General features: G+C 44.1%; 2 protein-coding genes, 1 long non-coding RNA gene and 1 pseudogene across 3 annotated transcripts in view; 2 read left to right on the forward strand and 2 right to left on the reverse strand.

The window, feature by feature from the left end:
* The window catches only part of LOC106148848, a 9,652-nt gene extending 6,350 nt beyond the window's left edge, over positions 1–3,302 (reverse strand). The window contains exon 1 of the long non-coding RNA XR_001234560.1: positions 2,585–3,302. This is a non-coding gene — a long non-coding RNA (uncharacterized LOC106148848). The remainder of the gene's footprint in view (positions 1–2,584) is intronic.
* The window catches only part of Sh3bp5 (SH3-domain binding protein 5 (BTK-associated)), a 14,623-nt gene extending 6,555 nt beyond the window's left edge, over positions 1–8,068 (forward strand). The window contains exons 2-6 of the mRNA XM_005387310.2: positions 1,336–1,466; positions 3,309–3,351; positions 3,996–4,215; positions 5,940–6,200; positions 6,644–8,068. Coding sequence (XP_005387367.1) covers positions 1,336–1,466; positions 3,309–3,351; positions 3,996–4,215; positions 5,940–6,200; positions 6,644–6,855 — 867 coding nt within the window. The 3' untranslated portion in view covers positions 6,856–8,068. The remainder of the gene's footprint in view (positions 1–1,335; positions 1,467–3,308; positions 3,352–3,995; positions 4,216–5,939; positions 6,201–6,643) is intronic.
* A 95-nt stretch (positions 8,069–8,163) lies between these two features.
* LOC102014385 lies at positions 8,164–11,805 on the forward strand (annotated as a pseudogene).
* Capn7 (calpain 7) overlaps positions 11,176–20,903 on the reverse strand; it is a gene marked incomplete at its 5' end in the record, with an annotated part of 38,528 nt that continues 28,800 nt past the window's right edge. Inside the window, 6 exon segments of the mRNA XM_005387313.2 lie at positions 11,176–12,351; positions 12,439–12,531; positions 13,934–14,064; positions 14,610–14,672; positions 15,620–15,765; positions 20,241–20,316. Coding sequence (XP_005387370.2) covers positions 12,207–12,351; positions 12,439–12,531; positions 13,934–14,064; positions 14,610–14,672; positions 15,620–15,765; positions 20,241–20,316 — 654 coding nt within the window.

Consider the following 20,903-nt stretch of genomic DNA (forward strand, 5'->3'; position numbering starts at 1 on the left):
GGACACTGCCATATTTTTGTGTGGGATGAGTCTTTCACAATTTTTCCTGACATGTTTAAAACTTCTCTTTAAAACCGGACATGGTGGCACACCCTTGTTTGTAATCCCAGCACTTGGGAGGCTGAGGCAGGAGGATCATTGAAAGCTTAAGACCAGCCTGGGCTACAAAGTGAGCTCAGAGCCAGCCTGAACTGCATAGTGAGACCATCTCAGACAAAAAAATAATTAAAACTCTTCTTTATCAGTGAATAAATAATCCGTCCCAGGGCCAACAGGCTGCTGAGAAGGTAGAACACAACAGCCTGCTGCTATGGGCTTCTTGAACCTGGAGTTACGGGCACCAGGTGGGGGATGGGGTGGGCAGGACTCCTAAGACCATCGTGGGGTGAGGAGGGGTGAACAATACCAGGGAGCCCTCCCTCTGGGGTTCTCCCTGATACTCTTCAGGTGAATGGAGAATGGCCTGTCAGCCTAGCTTTGCCCCTGTACATAAGAAGATGGGGAAGACACGGCCAGCTGCCTGTGTGCCCTTCCCTTCGCTCCCTTCACGGCAGGCCTGGTTCGGATGCTTTGCCTTAGGAAAGTGAGGAAGGAAACATTGCTCACATCTCCAGAAAGGTGCCTCTGAGCTGCCTGGACTGGGACTACCAAGGACCGTTTTTCCTTTAACTCACTGTATCAGCAGGCTTAAGGAAACATTCCCGCCAGGTCATCCCCACCATAACTCGGATCTGACTCCAAGTAACGGGCTGTAACGAACCTCGATGTCGGATCTGAGTGAACTGCTTGTAAATTTCAATGTGAAGGTGAACCCTTCTGGATCCTGGGTTTTTCTGTGCCCGCCCAACGAATTCAGGATGTTTGGGCAAGAACCACACAGCTGGGGTCGTGGTTGCTTTGTCATCCTGACTGCTCGGGTTTGCTAGCTCTCACTGTTGCACTCCTCCAGTTCCTTAATGTCGCTTCAGTCCCCGCTGGAGCTATCTGACTGTCCGCCTGCCCATTGGTCCCTGTTCCAGAGAGGCGGGAGGAGGAAGAGGAGCTCGGGGTGGTTCCTTAGAGCAGGAGGCTCAAGCAGAAGGAAGCAGACACTGACTGGATCTGAATATTTCAAAATTTTCTCTGATTATTTTTCCACCCCCCACTCCATCCCCCGTTATGGCCACAGCCAGCTTGGCCACTGACTCCGACAAACATTTCCGAAACAACAGGAAAGGATGCCCTACTGTATTGGGAAGTTACTTTAATCTTAGTCTGCCTACTGATTTCCTCAGGGAAGACTTTTTAAAGTGATGTGAGTAATACCCCAACCAGAAGCTGGTCTTTTATTTGAAGGTCATGGAGGCAGAGCAGACCAAGACGAGGAGCGAACTGGTGCACAAGGAGACAGCGGCCAGGTACAATGCTGCCATAGGCCGCATGCGGCAGCTGGAGAAGAAACTCAAGAGAGCCATCAACAAGTCCAAGTAAGCCCCGCGCAGCTTCCCCGGGGCGGCGCGGTTGCCCGCTTCCCCCATTTGCTCAACCTTTACGTGCCATGTACAGGGGCTGGGACTTGACAAGCCTTTCATGCAGAGCCTAGGGCCTCGCCAGAGCCCCTGTCCAGGCTCCCTTCCCACATGTTCTATAGGACCCTCAGAGCCAGAGGACGCTGAGGAGCAGCTGCTCCACACCAAACTGGGAGACACAGACAAAGGAATATGAAAAGCAAACCATTATGTGGCCCATAGGCTGGGCTCTGGGGAATTCCCGTGGTACCTGTGGCTCTGTGGCTGACTGGACAGGGCTCTGTCCCTCAGTTTACCTATCAGCGTAATGGGAATAATTTGTCTTCCCGTACATGCTCTCTCTGTGGATATAATGCTGTAAGATGGTTTCAGTGGAGCTTTCCTCAAGCTCTTCTCACTGCTACCCCTCCTTTATTTTTATAAACTATGTTCCTGGTGGGCAAATAGAGCTCTTAGGGATAAGCCCCTGCTCTACTTGCAGTTCCAAGGCTTCCACGCAAAAGGGGCAGGACTCTCAGTGGCCTGGACCCAACAAAGATGCCCCGGAACAGAACATGCCTGCTCAGCTCCTGAAGGCCTCTAAGAGGGGACACTGGGCCAGCTGGGAGGGGCTGGGCGGCTGGAAGCTCAGCATCTCCCTGGTGAAGGAAAGGTGCCAACCCAGTGAGGGTGAGGGTCTGAAAGGAAGAGCTTGGTCCTCCTCTGCTGTGTTCCACCCACACTGTCTCCCGCACCTGTCTTTGATTTCTGCCTGTCTAGTTCAAGGTCCGTGCGTGCACACCTGTGCAGAGGAATATCCAGCCGTTTCCTCTTGCAGGGCATGTGTGTGACATTCTGGACAAGGGAGGAGGTGGAGAGGGTGGCTGGAGGACATGCCCCTGCCCTGGTGAGCACAGGCAGCACCCGTGAGGGAGGCCCCCCAAAAGGTGGGGGGGGCAGCCTCTGTGCTGCTTCCCTTGGTGAAGTAGGAGGGCTCTTTCCACAAAAGCCCTCCAGCCCCACTGCGCACATCTCACACGCTTACCTGGTCACTCATCACTTACCCTGTTAAGAAAACAAAGTTCTTGTGGCCTTACCTCTGCCGAGCTTTCCAGAGTCCTGGAAGAAGGGAAGGGCTGATCCTGACATCTGGGGTGGCCCTCCCGGACTGCAGGGCCAGAGGCATATCTGCGCATTCCATGGACTGGCTTCTGGCCTCCTCCATCCCACTGCACCTCTCCATCCTTGATGAGGCCTTAATGTGCTCTTGCTCTCCCTCCTGGACACCTCTGTGCTGCAATGCCTGTCCATGTGCTGTGCATACCCCACGCCCTGATACGCGTCCCTGTGGTCACTTGAGCACACCTGGACCCTCCTCTTCCGAGCTTCCGATTTCCTGTGCTCACTTGCCAAAGGTGTCCTGCGTTGTCCTTGTCGGCCTTTACTGACGGGAGGGGTGCTGCTGTCTCGCCCAGCCGGAGCTTTGAGCAGCCCTTCCCCAGCCTCATCTGCTGACACCCTGGGGGAGCAGATCCAGGCCAGCTTCACTGCAGGGAGAACCACCGCCCTAGAAGGAAGAGAACAAGGGTGCGGGGGCCCCAGTATCCGGAGCTGGGCCAAGGGTGAGACCAGGGGCTGGCACCTGTCATCTGGGTCCTAGGAAAAGCTCCCAGCATCACCCTCATCTCCTGACCTTCTCAGAGTTCTGGGCACACACCCTGGGAGCCCCAGCCGGCGGTAACGGTGCCTGTCGGGCATCTTGTAGACGTGACCAATAGCTGTGTCATACTGCTCTTACGATTTTCCTTCCTGTCTTCACAGACCTTATTTTGAACTCAAGGGAAAGTACTACGTGCAGCTTGAGGTATGTGTGGCCTTCAGATGATATTTTTCTGCACTCAAAGCCCTACTTTTAAGTGGAAGCAGGCTTTCTATCGACCCGTTTACTACATGGGGAGAGTGGAGACACACATTCTTCCTGTGTTTCCACACCTCAAAGTGGTCTGGGTTGGCTCTTCCCTGGTGTCTGAAATTATCCCTGCAGATTGTACTAGGCTTATGATTCTCCCCGTGCATGAGCAGCACTTAGAAACTTGCTAGAAATGCAGGTTCCCAGGCCCCACCCTAACCCCCCACCGCCACCAGGTCAGAACCTCTGGGCTAGGGCCAACTCTGGGGATGCGGATGCACGTGTGAAAAACACTGTACTGGGAACCAGATGGCCAGACTGTAGCACCTGTGTCTGATGTCCACGTTTGTGGACACAAGAGCTATAACCACATTTGTAGACACTGGAGCCTGTCACCGAATGGGACTTGGGGTGGTGGTGGCTGATTTTCTATCTGGCGACCAGACAGTGGTGGTGAGCGGGCAGCCCCGCCCTTAGTCGTGTCTCAGGAAATTCTCTGAAGTGGAGTCATGTGCAGAAAATGTATTTAACCTGTCATTCAAAAAGCCCAAGGCCACGGAGGCAGCTTTCACTTACGGAGCCTCCCATCTTCCTGACAGCAACTGAAGAAGACCGTAGATGACCTACAGGCCAAACTGACCCTGGCGAAAGGAGAGTACAAGACGGCCCTGAAGAACCTGGAGCGGATCTCGGATGAGATCCACGAGCGGCGGCGCTCCAGCGCCATGGGGCCTCGGGGCTGTGGCGTGGGCGCCGAGGGCAGCAGCACATCTGTGGAGGACCTGTCTGGGGGCAAACCGGAGCCGGATGCAGTTTCTGGTGAGTCAGGCAAGGGGGGATCACGGGACTGTGACGCGGTTCCAGGGCTGTCTTCCCCCGAGGATTTCAGGGTCGAGCTGCCCTGCCACTGTTTCCAGTGGTTTCCCATGTTTTGTGGAACGCTGTGCTTATCAAGATGCAGCTAGATGTTACTCCAAGTCAGGATTCTGTGGTTCCGTAAGTTCGGAAAATGTTACCCTCGCATCACTCTCTGAGACAGTATACCTGAGAGCACTCAAGGTCACAAGACGTCCTGCAGCAAAGGGGAGTTGTCGTAAGAATACTTTGGAGTCAGATTTGATTCAGATCCTGGCCTTCACATCACTACTAGTATTTACACTTTGTTTCTTCACCTGCAAAACAGAAAGTAGCCGGGTGTGGTGGCACACGCCTGTAATCCCAGCACTTGAGAGGCTGAGGCAGGAGGATCCTTGCGAGTTTGAGACCAGCCTGGGGTACAAAGTGAGCTCAAGGCCAGCCTGAACTGCACAGCAAGACCCTGTCTCAAAGACAAAAAAAAACCACACAAAAAAACCAGAAAACCAAAACCATAAAGTATAGTATCTACTTCTGCTGTGTAGCAAGAGTGGTTAGAACTGTAAGACGACGGGCCTGGCACCCAGTGAGGCTCCATAGCAAATGGTGGCTCTCACTGGTGTCTGCCTGTGGAGAACTCCGACTTGGCTTCCACTGCAGTCATGGAGAAAACTTCCGTCACTGTCTTTGAACATTTCATTACTTTTGCTTTTCTGTGGAATCATCCCTGGTTGGCTTTATTCCAGGCTCCTTTCTTAGTAATTCTTTAGTGCCATCAGCAGTTTGGCTGCCCAACCAGGTTCAAAGGAAACGAAACAATGACTACGTGGGTTACTTTAATGTGTGTCATACCGTAAAATCTGTATGCAGAGGGTTTTGAAACTGAGAGGTTAAAGAACTTGACAAGGCCACACAGTTAACAGTGGAGTTAGGGTTTGAATTCGGGTCTCAGCCCATTTTCTGTCCCCAACATTATAGTTCTTAATCTTTAACAGTCTTCTGTGGATCTACAAGGCTGTTTTCAAGATGCCGCAGGTAAAAGAGAGCAGGAAAGACATAAGGAGAATGTGTATAGCTGAGGGGAAAACAGCTAAAGGCCGAAGAGGCTCTGAAACCATAGGAGCAGTGTATCTGTGGGCCTTGGTTTTTCTGGCCTGCAAATGCAGGCAGGAGCTACGGAGCACTGCCAAAGGGTTTTGTTCTTTGTGGCGATTAGTGATCTAAGTGGGCTCCAAGTGGGCCTTCTGAAAGATGAGATGTCAGCTGGAAGGAAACGAAGGTGTTCCATACAGGCTGTTTCTTCCAGCACTCTTGCTGCTTCTGCCCCAGATGGAAGCCCTTAAATCATCTTTGAAAGATGGGCTTTGTCTTCCTGGGATTTGGGAGCCTGAGGGAAGGGTCCTGGTCTTGGCTGAATTCATCTTCCATCTTCAAGCAGTATCTGCTCATGCTGGTTTCTAGGGCAGAGGTTAAGACTGCTGTGAGGACAACTGTCCACGGAACCCTGCTGTTTCCCTTCGTGCTGCCGGGCTGGGCAGACAGCGTCGCACTGCTTTGTTCAGGGCAGGGTTTCTGCAGTCCTGTGCTGGATCTAGCTGCCCGCCAGCACAGCGTACTTCGGCAGGGGTTTAAGGAACTAGGTTACTATCTGTCACACCCCACCTGACTGGTATTCTCTCTCATCTCAGTGGCCTCAGAGGCTTTTGAAGACGACAACTGTAGCAACTTTGTGTCTGAAGATGACTCAGAAACTCAGTCTGTGTCCAGCCTCAGTTCAGGACCAACAAGCCCGTCTGAAGTGCCGGACCAGTTTCCTGCAGTCACGAGGCCCGGCAGCCTGGATCTGCCCAGCCCTATGTCCCTGTCAGAGTTCGGGATGATGTTCCCGGTGCTGGGCCCTCGGAGTGAGTGCAGTGGGGCCTCCTCCCCAGAGTGTGAGGGAGAACGAGGTGAGTGGCAGCCCCCTCATCCTTCCCACTGCCTGTGTACTGTCTGTACTTCCGCCGGGTCCCACAGTGCCCAAGGCCGCGTTGCTGGGTCTCTGCGAAGGAGCTGCTGGAGGCCATCGCTGAGATTGTTTCCAGGGGCTGCTCTGTGGGCTCCTGACTCTTCCTGACCAGCTTGATAAAGTAGAGCTTAGGTCCTCATCTCCTAGAGGGAAGGGTTCCCCAGCTGCATGATGAGAATGACTAACCTAATCTCTAATTATATGGAATATATAAAATGCTATAAAGAATAAAAGCAGTAAACAACTACATGGTAAAGGGCTCTCTCTGATTCTAAGGTGTGTTGGGAAATGCTGGGAATTTTGAAGGGCTGGCTGGCTGGCTGGCTTGTGCCTAAGTAATTTACCACTGTCAGTACCCATTAGGTAACCTTTGTTTCCCCACAGGAGACAGGGCAGAAGGGGCTGAGAATAAAACAAGTGACAAAGCCAACAACAATAGAGGTCTCAGCAACAGTGGTGGTGGTACCAGGGGTAAGAGCCAAAACACCTCCCCCGAGGGCCAGGCCTTGGAGACCCGGATGAAGCAGCTCTCCCTCCAGTGTTCAAAGGGAAGAGATGATATTATTGCTGACATAAAACTGGTGCAGATTGGCTGATCCACTGAGCCACGGCCCATGTGCAAAAGAACGCACGTGAAACTGGAGAACATTGTGCCAATAATTGTTTAACATATGCCAAACCGTACGCATTTACTCTAAACTGCACTAATGACGTTTCAGTGACCTTGAAGGCTGAAGAGTTTACTTCCGGTAAGAGCTCTTGGGCTGGTTTGTTTGTCAGAGCAGAGGTATCGCAGGTGGACTGTGAACAGGCTCACAGCCTTTGTGGAACATTCCCTGTAAGAGGGTTGTGGAAGCAATAACTAGTTTCTGTGAAAGAACCCAACCATGGAATCGGGCTGGAAGCTTAGCTAAACTGGAGACCATAACTTGAATCTCTTCCCTTCTCTGGCCCTCAGTTTGGGGAAACTGAGATGTTCTCTCCATTATATCCCAGGGCATTTAAATAGTTTAAAAACCCACACAACAAATAAAGGTGTTCAGAGTACACCTTTGTGACCTAGTGAAGGCTTAAATATTCCAAGAACATAATTCATTTTCATCACCTCTGGGGTTGAGAGGGGCATTTTTTTAAAAAGCATGTTTGCTGGGACACTCTTTAAAACCATTTGCTAGGAAGGCTACCATAAACTGCACTTTTGGGGGTGGGAACGGTGAGCATCAGCGTGGGGTAGGGGTATGAGGGTAGCAGGGACATAGCACAGAAGGGGATTTGTGGCTGTGCGAGAGAAGGGTCCGTAACATAACCTTATCCTGCCAGCCAAGGGGATTTATTCTAAGAGAAGTGCATGTGAAGAATGGCTGCCATTGTTGTATCTAGACTGACCAGGTGTTCATTTCTCTATAGGTTGTTACTTTAAATGAAACCACTGAAGGGTTACGCTGCACTAGTTTTTCTTAAAGCTAGGGAAGGGAATAGGCATGTGTTGGCAAGGCTGTTAAATAGAAGCAGTGGGGTCTGTTATGCTACCAGTAGTGTTAAGGCTGCTTTTATTATTTTCTTGGTTACGCATATTTGGAGTGCTGTATTTCATTTGTCTTGTTTTGTTAAATTTAGCATTTCTAAAAGAAAAGCAATCTGCCCATTTCAAGTTGTTAGTTACTACTGTCACAGCTTGTATAGTCATTTGTATATCTCTTCATACTGTAGTAGGTTCTCCTTTTTTATTGACTGATACAGTACCCTGATTACAAGGTTATTTTGTACTTGTCTTAATACCTTGAGTGTAATAAAAACTGCTTAAGAAAAGTGTGTTCGTGTGACTTCAAATAAGAAATTCCACTGCTGCCCAGCTCTGCCATTCCAGGTAACCCTCTTACCGTTAAGATCACGGACTGCAGTGGTCATTGTTCCCATGTTCAGTTAAGGTCCTGAATCATAGTGATTGAAGCCCAAACACAAGGTCTGAACTAGAATTACACTTTACCATTACTAAAGGAGCACAGTGAGGAGACAGCGGCAGGAAACACTGGGAAGGCGGCTGGGTGTAGAAGAGGTTTTCAGCCCTGTGGACCCAAACCCTGGCCGTCTGGTCTCACCCCCAAGGACTGAAGTGATCTGTGCTCTAACATTGGCTCTCAAGTTCCCACGTGATTCCACAGTGTTGCATGGTTAACAGTCAGATGGTTATCACGGATCTTTGTTCTAGTAGAAATGTTAAGGTGCTGGTCTCTGTATCCATGGACTTCTCAAATGTGCATTTCTATTAAAGCACACAGTAGGAAAAAGTGCAGGGTTACCCGATAACCATGAGGATTAAGATTTTACTTAGTAGTTTTTGCTCAAAGTTCACCAGATTACTTGAATTCCAATGACCCTATTTTCAAGGTCCACTGAGTTCTCATGTAGAATCCCCATGTACCATGGATTCAATCTCTAAGAAAAGACAGTGAAACTTCCCTGAGATACTGTTAGCAAAAACTGTTCCCTGCAAATGAGGCTCATTTTCCCACTTTCTAGGGGGAAAAATGCCATTTGGAAAGGCACTGGAGTGCCCTAAAGTTCCTATAAACGTTCCTCAAACAAACTGTACAGTCTAATGTTCAGAATCTAACATGTGGTGAACTTCTGGCTCAAATACATTACCCTAAGAATAACCTTATATTTGCCTTGCAGAAAGAGAAGGCACAGAAAAACACTTCATTAATGATTAGAACTTTATCTCTAATACTTTTTGCAGGGAATGGAAGTAGGATAGAATTTTCTAGCACTAGGGCTTTCCCTTGTCTTTAGGAAGACAAGCCCGTGCCAATTAATATAGGACTCCTGGATCATACCCTGTGTGCCGTCAGGAGGTGGGGCACAGCTGGGGGTGCCTCTGGAGGGTATCTCTCCCGCTAGTGGTCTTACCGGTACTGCTTTCTGGCCGCCATGAAGGGAACAGCTTTGCTATACCACACCCTCCTGCCATACTCCTGCTTTGGAGTCAGCTGACCATGGTTTGAAACCTCAAAACCATATTAAACCTCTCCTAAGTTGCAGGCATTAAGTATTTTGTCCCAGGGTTATGGCCTATATCTAGATGCCCCCTCCCGAAGCCTCATGTGCTCACTCATAGGTGGGGCTTTTGGGAGGCGCATGGATCACTGCTGTGTGATACTAGATTAGTCCACTGATGGGTTTACAGCTGGGTATGCTGCTGGAAAGTGAAGCCTGGTGGGAGGAGGTGGGACACTGTGGGAAGGGCCTGGAGATAGATCAATATAGCTCAATGTATCTGCCTTGAGTGCTGCTGTTCCTGCCTACCATGCTATGAACCATTTCTCCTCTGCCATGCCACCCTACCTTGCAGCCAGCCAACTAAGGACTGAAACCTACAAACTGTGAGCTAAAATATGCCTTTCTTCCTGTAACTCATGGATGTCAGGTATCTTGTCCCAGTAGTGAAAAAGACAGAGACTGAGATTAAGGGCAGTGGACTAATTAATCTGGTCGAAGAAACTTCAAGGCAGTCTAATGTTGAGGACTTTTACCCAGATGTTCCTTTAGAATCAAGAGCAAACAGCCAGCAGAATAATGTAACACATTTACGATGGAGCCACAGTTCATGTCTCACTGCCAGGTGGCTTGAACCACTGGTGGTACACTGTCCCACTGTCCCACTGGGCATGACTGTCACACTGGGTGGCTTTTTATTAATTTTATCAGTAAAAAGACCAATAAAAGTGATTAGATCTGTTTGTACCACCAGTGATTCAAGCCAGCAGGAATATGCCAAACAATGCAATGGCACTGCTGTGTCTAAAGGACAGGGATATGAAGATACAGTGCTCTGGGGCTGTCAGGACCGACTGGATCAGCACTGAACAAAAAGCAAGAGAACAACTTTAAAATCTTCAGAGTTTACAGACTGTACTTCAGGAGGTGATCACAACTCATAACTAGCTGGATCCAAAATTTATCACAAATATTCTGTCTGAAAACAGTATTACCACTACTGATCAGACGTAAAATTCTTCTGAGGACTCAGAATGATGTGGACATAGTCTATGTGGCTTATTATTTTGAAAAAGATATTAGAGGTGAATCTTTATTCCATTCCAAGGAAGTGGACCTGAGAATAAAAAAGTGGGGAATAACTGAATCTGAATCCTAGTATGAAAAAGTACCTGAATTTTAATGCAGGGCCAGCAGCCAGTTGTTATTGCTGTCATAATAGATATTGTGATAATAGAAATTATCACTGGAACTGCTGTCCTGGTAATTTCCAGAAAGAAGAAAATAGCAAATTATGAAAAGGCTGAGATAAAGGAGATAGGTAAGATGCACAGAGAACTCAATGCATAACTACTCTAATTTGAAGATTAACCACAAGGGAAATTAGCAAAAGGATTCAGATTACAAAGGCACGAACAAGGGAGAAAATAATCTCTGAGTATTACTATGTAACTAACTGTTATGTAACACCATAATTGTAATAGAGAAACCTGTGCTCTAAGCAGCTTGAAATTTGCATTACCAACCTTAAAATCTGACTATAAGTGTCTTATTTATGCAGATCTAAAATAAGACCCAGAACCTGAACTATATCGTTAAAATATGTGTAATATTAAAGAGTGCATTAAATATTCTTCCACAGTATTCTGAAGGACACTGTCTCATTGGGGGTTGAAAGCTGCCTTTCTGTTTGAGTCTTGCACATAGAAACTTTTTGCAGAAATACAAATATTTTTAAACTGAAAAAAAGATTCAAATTCTAAGTCCTAATAAGTATTTATCAAACTGAAATGTCATTAATAATCTGCCACTGAATTAAAAGATTTCTGAAGCATGTATTTTCATGCAAACAATTCTTTTTCCAATGAAACACGTTGGAATATTTTAGTAAATCAAACTCGCTAACATTAAGCTATGCATTTTCCGTCAGTATAAACGTTTTATTTCCATTAAAGGCAGCAGAAATACAAAAGAAGAGGTTTGATAATTATAAAGTAGAGACGATGGAGAGTCCCACCCTAGTTTCAGGCCTTCAAACCCCAAGCACTCTGTGCGGACGGGCTTTTACGTAAACGGCTAGGAGTGTGCGCGACGCCAGTTCTTGGCAGCCCCCTTGTTCTGAGTGCCGTGTGACCCAGAACCACACACTCAATTTTCAATTTCTTCAAAACATTGTTACCACAAGAACACTGAACTACAGAGTAACTAAAAAGACTATACGAACTAAACTATAACGTCCTTAATACCTCAGATTGCTACTTTCATCAACCTGATAAAAAAAACTGCCACCATGACTATACCTCAATTCTCTATGCTGCAATGGGAGACAGGTTCTAACCTCACGACCTTTATTCTTAAGCCTGAGCATCTTCATGCTAAGCTAATTGGTACTTCTTAAAGCTTTATTCTTTTATAACATCTGGGCAACAATAAACATTTAAAGTCATAAATAATGCAACACTAATTACAGTGACATGATTCATTTGGTAATCAGTTGCCCCAGATACACAGAGGGACTCAACACAGATTTAACTAACAACATGCTTTCTAAAAAAAAAGGAAACATAATTATTTCGGAATATTAAAATAGTCTGCCTTTCTGTTTAGTGAGTGTACATCCCTCATCTGATCTCAGCCTTGGCCTCCAGGCATCTCACAGTGACGACTGAGTCTGACTTCTAATCATACGCATTTTTACACCAAGTGGCCCCTAAACGCAAGCCAACTCTCTCTATACACAAAACCATGTAAACAGTACTTCTAGGTGACAAAGATAATTCTGACTGCATACAGTTCTTACCAATCCGTGACAAGCACCAGGTTCCATTGTAACACGTTTTGAAACTTAATCCTGTTCTGATTGTTGTATTTATTTTCCTGATGATTGTGTCCTCATTGAAGAGTTGATGCTTAGCAAGTACAACCTCCAGTTATCGCTGAGATTTCTCTGTCACTGAAGTTGTGTTGTCTTTATGGGGATAACACTATTAAAGTCCAAGAAAAAAGGTCCTTCTTGTTTAGGCAAAAAAGTACTGGGAATGATATTAAAGATCCCAGATGGTATGTTTTCTAATTCCAGGTAGCAAAATCCACACCTAAATTCAGAGAATGAGAAAAAGGTTTATAGAACATGCTACAAAAAGTGAAGTATAAATTTGGTGTAATCAGAATGCCAATGTTACCTATAATCACCACTAGATTTCCTCTGAAAGCCATGGGGAACAGGGTCTCCTGCCAAAGAAACCGTTACAACTTCAAATCCAACACTGTATTGCCTAGAAAGATGAACAGCGTTGTTGTATTAGTAAGCAGCTGCAAATAAATGCATGGCTTAAAATATATCTAAAGTGCAGATGAGCTGAACTATGAGATCAACATACACTTTCTGAAGCTTCAATAGAAACAGTACTCTGAAACAATGACACTTTTAACTATACAAAATGCCATTCATATTTCATTGAAGCCCTGAAGTCTAGTATCGTATTGAGTTTCCTTTAACAGAGACTATGTTAAACAATGAATGGATAAAGATGACTTACGTTTTTTTTATACAAGGGAGGGCTGTACTTAGCCATAAAAAAGGATAAACTTGAGACATTTCTAGGTAAATGGATGCACTTTGAGACCGTAATTTTTTTTTGGAGACACGATCTTGCTATGCCGTTCAGGCTAGCCTTGAACTCGCAACAATCCTGCCTCAGCCTCCCAAATGGTGGGATTACAGGTGTGCGCCACCACGCCTGGCTGAGACCATACTCTTTAAGTGAAATAAATTGAACACACGTGTAAACATCCTATTGTTTTTCTGGTGTGAGAAAGAAAGTGTAAATAAGAACCACAATGTATAACAGATATTGTGAAATAGGAAGAAAGTGTTCAAATGGGAAGGGGGAGGGGAGAGAGGAAAAGGAAGAAGAAAAAAGAAAAACATGAGAAAAGGAAAAAATGAAAACAAAGCTTATGTAAATAAGGAGGGTAAGAGGAGTTGAAGGGAGGGGAAGGGAATGGGAAATAAAAGAAGCAAGATTTACCAGGTACAGGTACAAATTCCCTATGATGAATGGGATCATTATGTATACCTAAAACGTACCAATAAACAATTTAAAAAATAAAAGACTTTTTGCCATAGGTTCCTCAGGGAATAATTCCAAAGATAAAACACTGTCATTTAAATTTAAAAGTTAACAGACAAAATATTGTAATAGGAAAAAAAAAAAAAACAACAAACTTACGGATCAGGAAAAAAGCCCTAGAATAAAATCTAAATTCAAAGAAATAATTAGAATATGACACATGGCATTCCAAATCAATAGTGAAATGCAAGATTCACTTAGATGGTGATGAGGTGATAAAACTTTTGAAAAAAAATTTAAACTGTATTTCATACCAAGTACACGTCTGTATTGTAGAAACTACTATTTTGCCTTCCACATTTAAGTTTGTATCCACCCTGAATTTTTAGACTGGATGTGAGAAAGCTCTAATTACCACTTCTTACACCTGGATAATCAGTAAGTCCGTGCTGCTTACTGAAGACTGTCCTTTCCCCGTTCCTATATAATGTCTCATTACTACAAATCAAATGCCCATATTTGATAGGCTTCTATCTAAACTTTGTTCCCCTGAGCTCTGGTTTCATACGATATCATTAATTTAAGAAAGCCTCTCATCACAAACCTTGGTCCTCTTAGCTCAATCAGTAAAGGCCCCGCCTTTTCTATATGAAATTGGTAGATGGGGTTATTTTTGTGAGTCTCCTGGAAGTTTCCACATCCTCCAGCACTCTGACCACTCCACTTTCCATTGATCTAATAAAAAAGAGTTTTTGTGTTACAAAACTTCCCATTTTCCAGCTCCATTCCTTTCCACCTTTTAAAAAATGAAATTTAAAGCAGTTCTCTATTCTGTGGCTCCACCTCGTCTCTGCAGTCTCTGCCACTGCCAGTGAGCCCTCCTCCTCGGCCAGGCTGCTTTGCTGCCCTCCATCTGTCAGCCTGGAATCAAGCGGTTCTCCCTGCCAAGCATTCTCCCTAGGATATTCCTGTACTCAGCAAGGCCATACTCCAAAGTCATTCTCAAAGCCGACTTTAAAGGTTCACCCACATGGACTTCTTTAGCTGCTAAGGTTTGTGTTAACCTCTTCTCCGACTCCCTTGTTTCCACAGAAAAACCGAACGTTGCTCAATGAACTGAATTCCAGTCGAGATTGGCCGGCACTTACATTTCCCTTACATTCTTGTTAAATCCCAAAATGTTTCCATAAGCATAAGAAATAAAGTGACAAAAGGGAGGAAAGGGAATTTTAAAATTCTAAAAGAATGCTACTATCACCCAGAGGAAAAAAATTCCTTACCCGTTTTGATAAGGTGTATGGTGAAGGAATCTTTGAAAAAGTAAAGCTGCATGCTGAATATACCTAGATTGAAAAAAAGAAAAAAAACCAGCACCAGGGTGAGAGGGGAGATTATACTGAGAAACTTTCTACTTACTAAAACATCGAAATGATGAAAGAAGAGACTGGATATACTCTAAGGCTAAAAAATTAGTTGGCATACACAAGTCATTCAGTAGGTAATAGGGGATTAAGTCAGGTTTGAGATCTAGAGATCCTGTCTTGGTTTTTTTCTGTGACTATTTGACTCGGGGTAAATCACGAAGTTTCCAAACCTCAGTTTATGCATCTGAAGAATGAAAGAGTGGCAGCAACTCTCAATGTCTTTTATCACTAAAAATCCATTCAAGATGAGTTTCACTTAAATATGGCAAGCAAATGAGTGACTTTCCCAGCATGAGAGCAACACCTTTGTGATATAAAAGTTCTAAGTCACCTTTAGGATAAAGGAGGTTTTTTTAAGGAATTTTTTATTTCTTGCTTTAAAACTGAATTTAACATTGTTTTTAAAAACTTGTTTTAAAATTGGTCAGCCAGGTGTGGGGGCACACACCTGTAATCCCAACACCAGAGAGGCTGAAGCAGGAGGATAACTTCAAGTTTGAGGCCAACTTGGGCTCCACAGTGAGTTCAACGCCAGCCTGAACTATACAGTGAAACCCTGTCTCTAAATTAATTAATTAATTAATTACAATTGAATTTATCAGTCCAATACCACAATTCAAGACTAAACTACTTAGAAAATTAAAATGTTCATTTAAAGTGTAATTCAAAGTAACAATGTTCTCAAAACAATTTTATAAGAATGAACTGATAAATATACAAAAATAGAAAACAGTAAATTTTTAGAAATTAAATTTTTCTTCAGAAAAAAAGAAAATTTTTTTTCTTCAGCTAATCCACTTGCAAAGCACAGCACATTATGTACTTCACATTACCGTGTTTTGTCACTGTATGCTGGTTACACTTACCCGGACCGTGTAGTGGATTGTGTTCTGTTTTTCATACTGAGAAACCACTAATGTAAAGGTGTGGGTCCCAGGCGTGGTCAGTTTTATCTTCGTCAGATAATGCGGGCTGTTAATTCGAATTCCATCAATGTACGGAGGCGGGTCAGCTGCAAACAGACAAGCCAGTTTACAGAAAAGAAAGCTTTTCTTTCCGTTGTTTCACTGGTTGATAGGGAAAAAATAAAGTACATGGACAGACATCCCTTCACTTGATGTACTCTTTAAAATATAAGGGAAGTAAGATTTTAATTTAAAAGTCTGTGACAAGCAAAAGCCATCTTTTGGAATGTATTCTATTAGGTATAATAATCCTTGCTATTTGCTCGTGTTTCACTTTTCTCCAGCAGAGGATTTTAAAGTCAGGATTAGCATCTTTTTCTTTTGAGTGAACAATTTGTAAAAAGTGGAAAAAGTCTGTAAGACTGTATCTGTGTTCCCTACCACTCAGACTTCAGTGAGTAATTCCAGGCATCATAGTAGCATTTTACAAAACTAAGTCCCTTTTAATCACCTTTATTTTTTCAGACGCTAATACACACAATCTTTTCAGACATTAATACACACAATCACACCACCCTAAAAATGGATGAATCAACAAAACTCTTTTCAGTGTGAGTACAGCTTGAGAATCCCTCCTCAGAAAATCCAAAACCTGATGGATTTCAGTGCATTTCAAATTAGGGATGTTAGGGGCTGGGGATTTAGCTCAGTGGCACAGCGCCTGCCTGGCAAGCGCACGGTCATGAGTTCAATTCCTGGTACCGGAAGAAAAAAACCAAGAAAACAACAACATCAAATTAGGGATGTTCAACTGTAAAGTCCATGAAAATATTCCGGTATCTGAAAAAGATCCAGAACCTCAAACACTTGTGGACCCCAGCATTTTGGACAAAGGCTGTTCATCTATGTATCTTTAAAAAGGACAGTGTGTGTCTCGTTTCATAGCCTCCATTTTGCACTCAACATGTTTTCATGATCTGTGCTGCTGAATGCATTCACTTTTGACTACCTGTACACTGTCCCGTAATATGAATAGGACATATCTACCCCTCCAACTGGCTATTTAGGGTATCCGAATACTGAATTGATAGTCTCATCAATCAAGGCGCTTATAATACTGTCATTTTAGGAATGTCAACCGCTGAATGTCATTTAAGATTCATGCTGTATCAGTTAATACGTCTAGAATCAATGAGTATTTACAATGTGACCTACCAGAAAAATTTTAGTATCTCAAGTAGTAAATCTCTTAATGTTTATAGGTGGTGTGCTCTAGGGAGAAGCAAAAAAGAATGGACATATCTATGATCTTGGGCAATGTCTGTGATCTTGCACTATGTCTGTTTACTTTCATGTCAATGGGGAACGAAGCCTGTCCTATTTATTTAACATGCTGTGATGCAAATAAAACTATAAACCTGAAAATTCTATGAAGAAGCAAAATTACTATACATACAGGTAGGAGTATTGTTTTAAAACATACATCTTAAAAATAAGGGCATGACCACACATTCCTGTGATCCCAACACTCAGGAGGCTGAGGCAGGAGAACTTCCACGAGTTCAAGGCCAGCTTGGGCTACATGACAAATTCAAGGCTAGCCTGAAATGCACAGCAAGAACCTGGCTCAAAAAAAAAAAGGCCAGGCATGGCGGTGCATACCTGTAATCCCAGCACTCGGGATGCTGAGGCAGGAGGACTGCTGCAAGTTCGAAAGCAGCCTGGGCTACAAAGTGAGCTCAAGGCCAGCCTGAACTGCACATCAAGACCCTGTCTTAAAAAGACAAAAAAATAAAATAAAAATAGAAGAGCTACAAAACAGTCTTTACTTTTAAAAGTAAACACAATAAATATATTTGAAATTGAAAAGTCATCTACTATTTCATCCTGGGATACATGTGTGTATATGTAACTTAAAATTTACCACCTACTACACATCCTGCCCACACTGAGACCTAGAAACCTCAACTGATAAAACCCAGTGCCTGCGCAGTACACTCATCTCCCTACTCTGCTCATTACTTCTGATGGCCGCATGTATGCATGCGTGGTGCTGGGTATCAAACCCAGGGCTCTATGTATGCAAGGCAAAGGGCTCTACCACTGAGCCACATCCCCAGCCCTTCGTGGCCATTTTGAAAGAACTATCAATAGCTGATTCTTTACATCACTTTTTTTGACTGGGGACTGAACCTGAGGCTATGCACTGAGCTACATCCTGGCCCTTTCTATCTTTAGTTTTGAGACAGGCCCTTACTCAGTTGCCCAGTCTGGGTTTGAAGTCTCAGCCATCATTCCGCAGCCTCCCGAGTGCTGGGGTCACAAGTCCTTCTCACAGCAGTCCACGTGGGCGTCCAGTCCCACCTCCCAACTGAGCCGGTTCTTTCCACAATTGGCAGTGACTGGCAGGACGCTCAGCGGAACAGCCTCCTTTCCACCCTAACCTTCTCTGACCCCTCAAACAGCAACAGGTGCAGCTGCCCATGTTTTTCCTCAAGAAATACTCTGCCTGGGCTATGTCAGACCCTGCTCTATCAGGCACTCTGCTCAAACGTTTCTGCAGTACCTGTTCTCTTGCCCACCCTCAAGACATATGAGAACCCAAGGGTCAGGTCCTGAGTGATAACTCTGTACCTACAACTCTCTTCTGAAAGATTATTACACAGGCCTGTTTTCAAATGCCGTTCAAGGGCCCACGACTCCTTACTCGGTACCTCCTCCAGTCCTAACTGTACCACAGAAGTTTACTCACAACTCCGGCTTCCCACCTGGCATCTTCATTTGGTACCTAATGGCATCTCAAACTGAACAAGCCAGAAGTTACCTTTTGTTTTACACCACAACAAATCTGCTCACTCACCCTATGAAGTCTCACCCACCTGAGTAACCTTTTTATTGCTCAAGGCAAGAATTTTGGAACCACCCTTAATTCTTCTTGGCCCCCAACATCAACTCAAGGCCTGAAAATCCTACTGAAACTTTAATCTGTCCACTCCTCACCTCTGCTCCTACCAGCCCAAATTCACACCACCATCATTTCTCACATAAACAAAATCCTAATTGGTTTCTCCGCTGCCAGTTCTGGCTTTCTTCAATATAAATTTTTAAAATATTCTCTTTTGAAGGTTGATCGTGTCATTTCTCTGCTTACAATTCCCCAAGCCTTTTCCACGGCTCACAGACCCTCACGGGATCTGACCTCTGCACACCTATCTGACCTCTCTGCTACCACACTCCTCAGCCAGCTACCCTAGTCTTGCTCCTGTTCCTGCAGCACAACAATCTTTGTCATCACACCAATCTTACCGTGCTAGTCCCTGCACTTGCGGCCCCTCTGCCTGCAATGCTTTTCCCTCTCCTACTTTGCATGACTCAGTCATTTTTGTCGTTCAGAGTTCCTATGATCCCTTCCCACAGAGAACCTTCATGCCCACCCAAGCACATCACCAACCAGTTACTAACATAAAATCCTACTTTATTTGTTACACACAGGTATCACTACCTGATTGTGTGTGTGTGTGTGTGTGTGTGTGTGCACTTGTTACCTGTTTCCCCAACTACAATAAACACGCCACGAAAGCAAGGTCCTGGTTTGTTCATCACTGTTACCCATACCCTTAAAACAATTCCCATCACTCAAGTTATCATTTTCTTTCTGATAATTTTTTTTCTGATTGTTAAAGCAAAACGCTTTACTACCATGTGTACAAAGTCTCTGGAGCTCTATGCAGGGAAAGATGATCACCTAAGAAGATACTGAGGCAGAGGCTGAGGATTTAGCTCAGCGGCACAGTGCCTGCCTGGCAAGCGCAAGATCGTGAGTTCAATTCCCGGTACTGGAAAAAAACCATACAACCATTAAAAATAAAAAGGAGAAAAGATGATACTGAGGCTATAATATCACCCAAGATTATACTAAAAACTGAAGAATATCTTTAAATATTTTTAAAAAGACATGATTTAAGCATGAGAAATAAAAGTCTGAGAGCAATGTACAAGAAAATGGAAATCCCGCCAGACATGCTTGGCACACACTTGTAATCCCAGCTGTTTGGGAAGCTGAGGCAAGAAGAATGCCAGTCTAGGCAATTTAGTAACAACTGGTATCAAATCCAAATAAAAAAAGGATGGAATTGTGGCTCAGTGGTAGAGTGCCTACCTAACATGAGCAGGGCCCTAGTTTCAATCCCCCGCATCACAAAAAATAAAGCAAAAAAAAAAAAAGAAAGAAATCCCAAATCCCTGGAGTCTAAATTAAAAATGAGCCAAGTGTGGTGGCACAGGCCTATAAGCCCAGCGCTCAGGAGGCTGAGGCAGGAGGATCACTGCAAATTCGAAGCCAGCCTGGGCTACATAGTTCCAAGTCAGTCTGAACTACATAGCAAGAACCCTCTCTCAAAAAACCAAAATAAAAAGTAAAATAAAATATAAAAATGCATCAAAATACAACCCATCTGTTTGAATGGCTTTAGCCTATCAGCTTAATTATTAATTTCTGCATATCATCTACATACAATTGGTCATTTTTCATTTTAGCCATGTAAAAAAAATGTTTTAATGTTCACTTGGCTAGTAAGCATACCTGGGTAATACACTTTTTTCCCATCAGTCTTGTATACAACCATTGTGATAAATTCTCGATTGTTTGCAAAATCATCCTAAAACACAAAGAATCCAATGCAGTTAGGAAAATGGGCTCAAAATGCTCTTAATGTTAAAAAAAAAAATTATGGTCATTTCTTTCAGCTGTTTAGTATTATAAAAGCATTATTTTTAATTATAAAAATATTTCAATAGATGAGTCTACCGTATGAAATATTAAGATTCTAAGGTATAAGGATTAAGTTAGCCTTTTTAGAATCAGATCTAATCAGTCAACATTTCAAACCCCCGTTTAGCATATTTTAATGTTAATATTTATAAGGTCTAACGTATATATTACCAACCTCCAAATCCTCACTGAACAGCATAAACTCCATATTTTTCTTTAGATGATTTCTAGACATTTTAACTATATGATTATAATGTAAATATTAATTGATCTGACAAGACACTATTTTCAGGGAACATACATAATGAAACAGGCTGGCAATCAAATTATGTTTTTTTTTTTTTTTTTTTGGTCTTTTTGAGACAGGGTCTCGCTATGCAGTTCAGGCCAGCCTTGAGCTCACTTTGTAGCCTAGGCTGGACTTGAACTCACATCAATCCTCCTGCCTCAGCCTCCCGAGTGCTGGGATTACAG

This window comes from Chinchilla lanigera, unplaced genomic scaffold (assembly GCF_000276665.1).
Source record: "Chinchilla lanigera isolate Chin_1 unplaced genomic scaffold, ChiLan1.0 scaffold00029, whole genome shotgun sequence".
Lineage (NCBI taxonomy): Eukaryota > Metazoa > Chordata > Mammalia > Rodentia > Chinchillidae > Chinchilla > Chinchilla lanigera.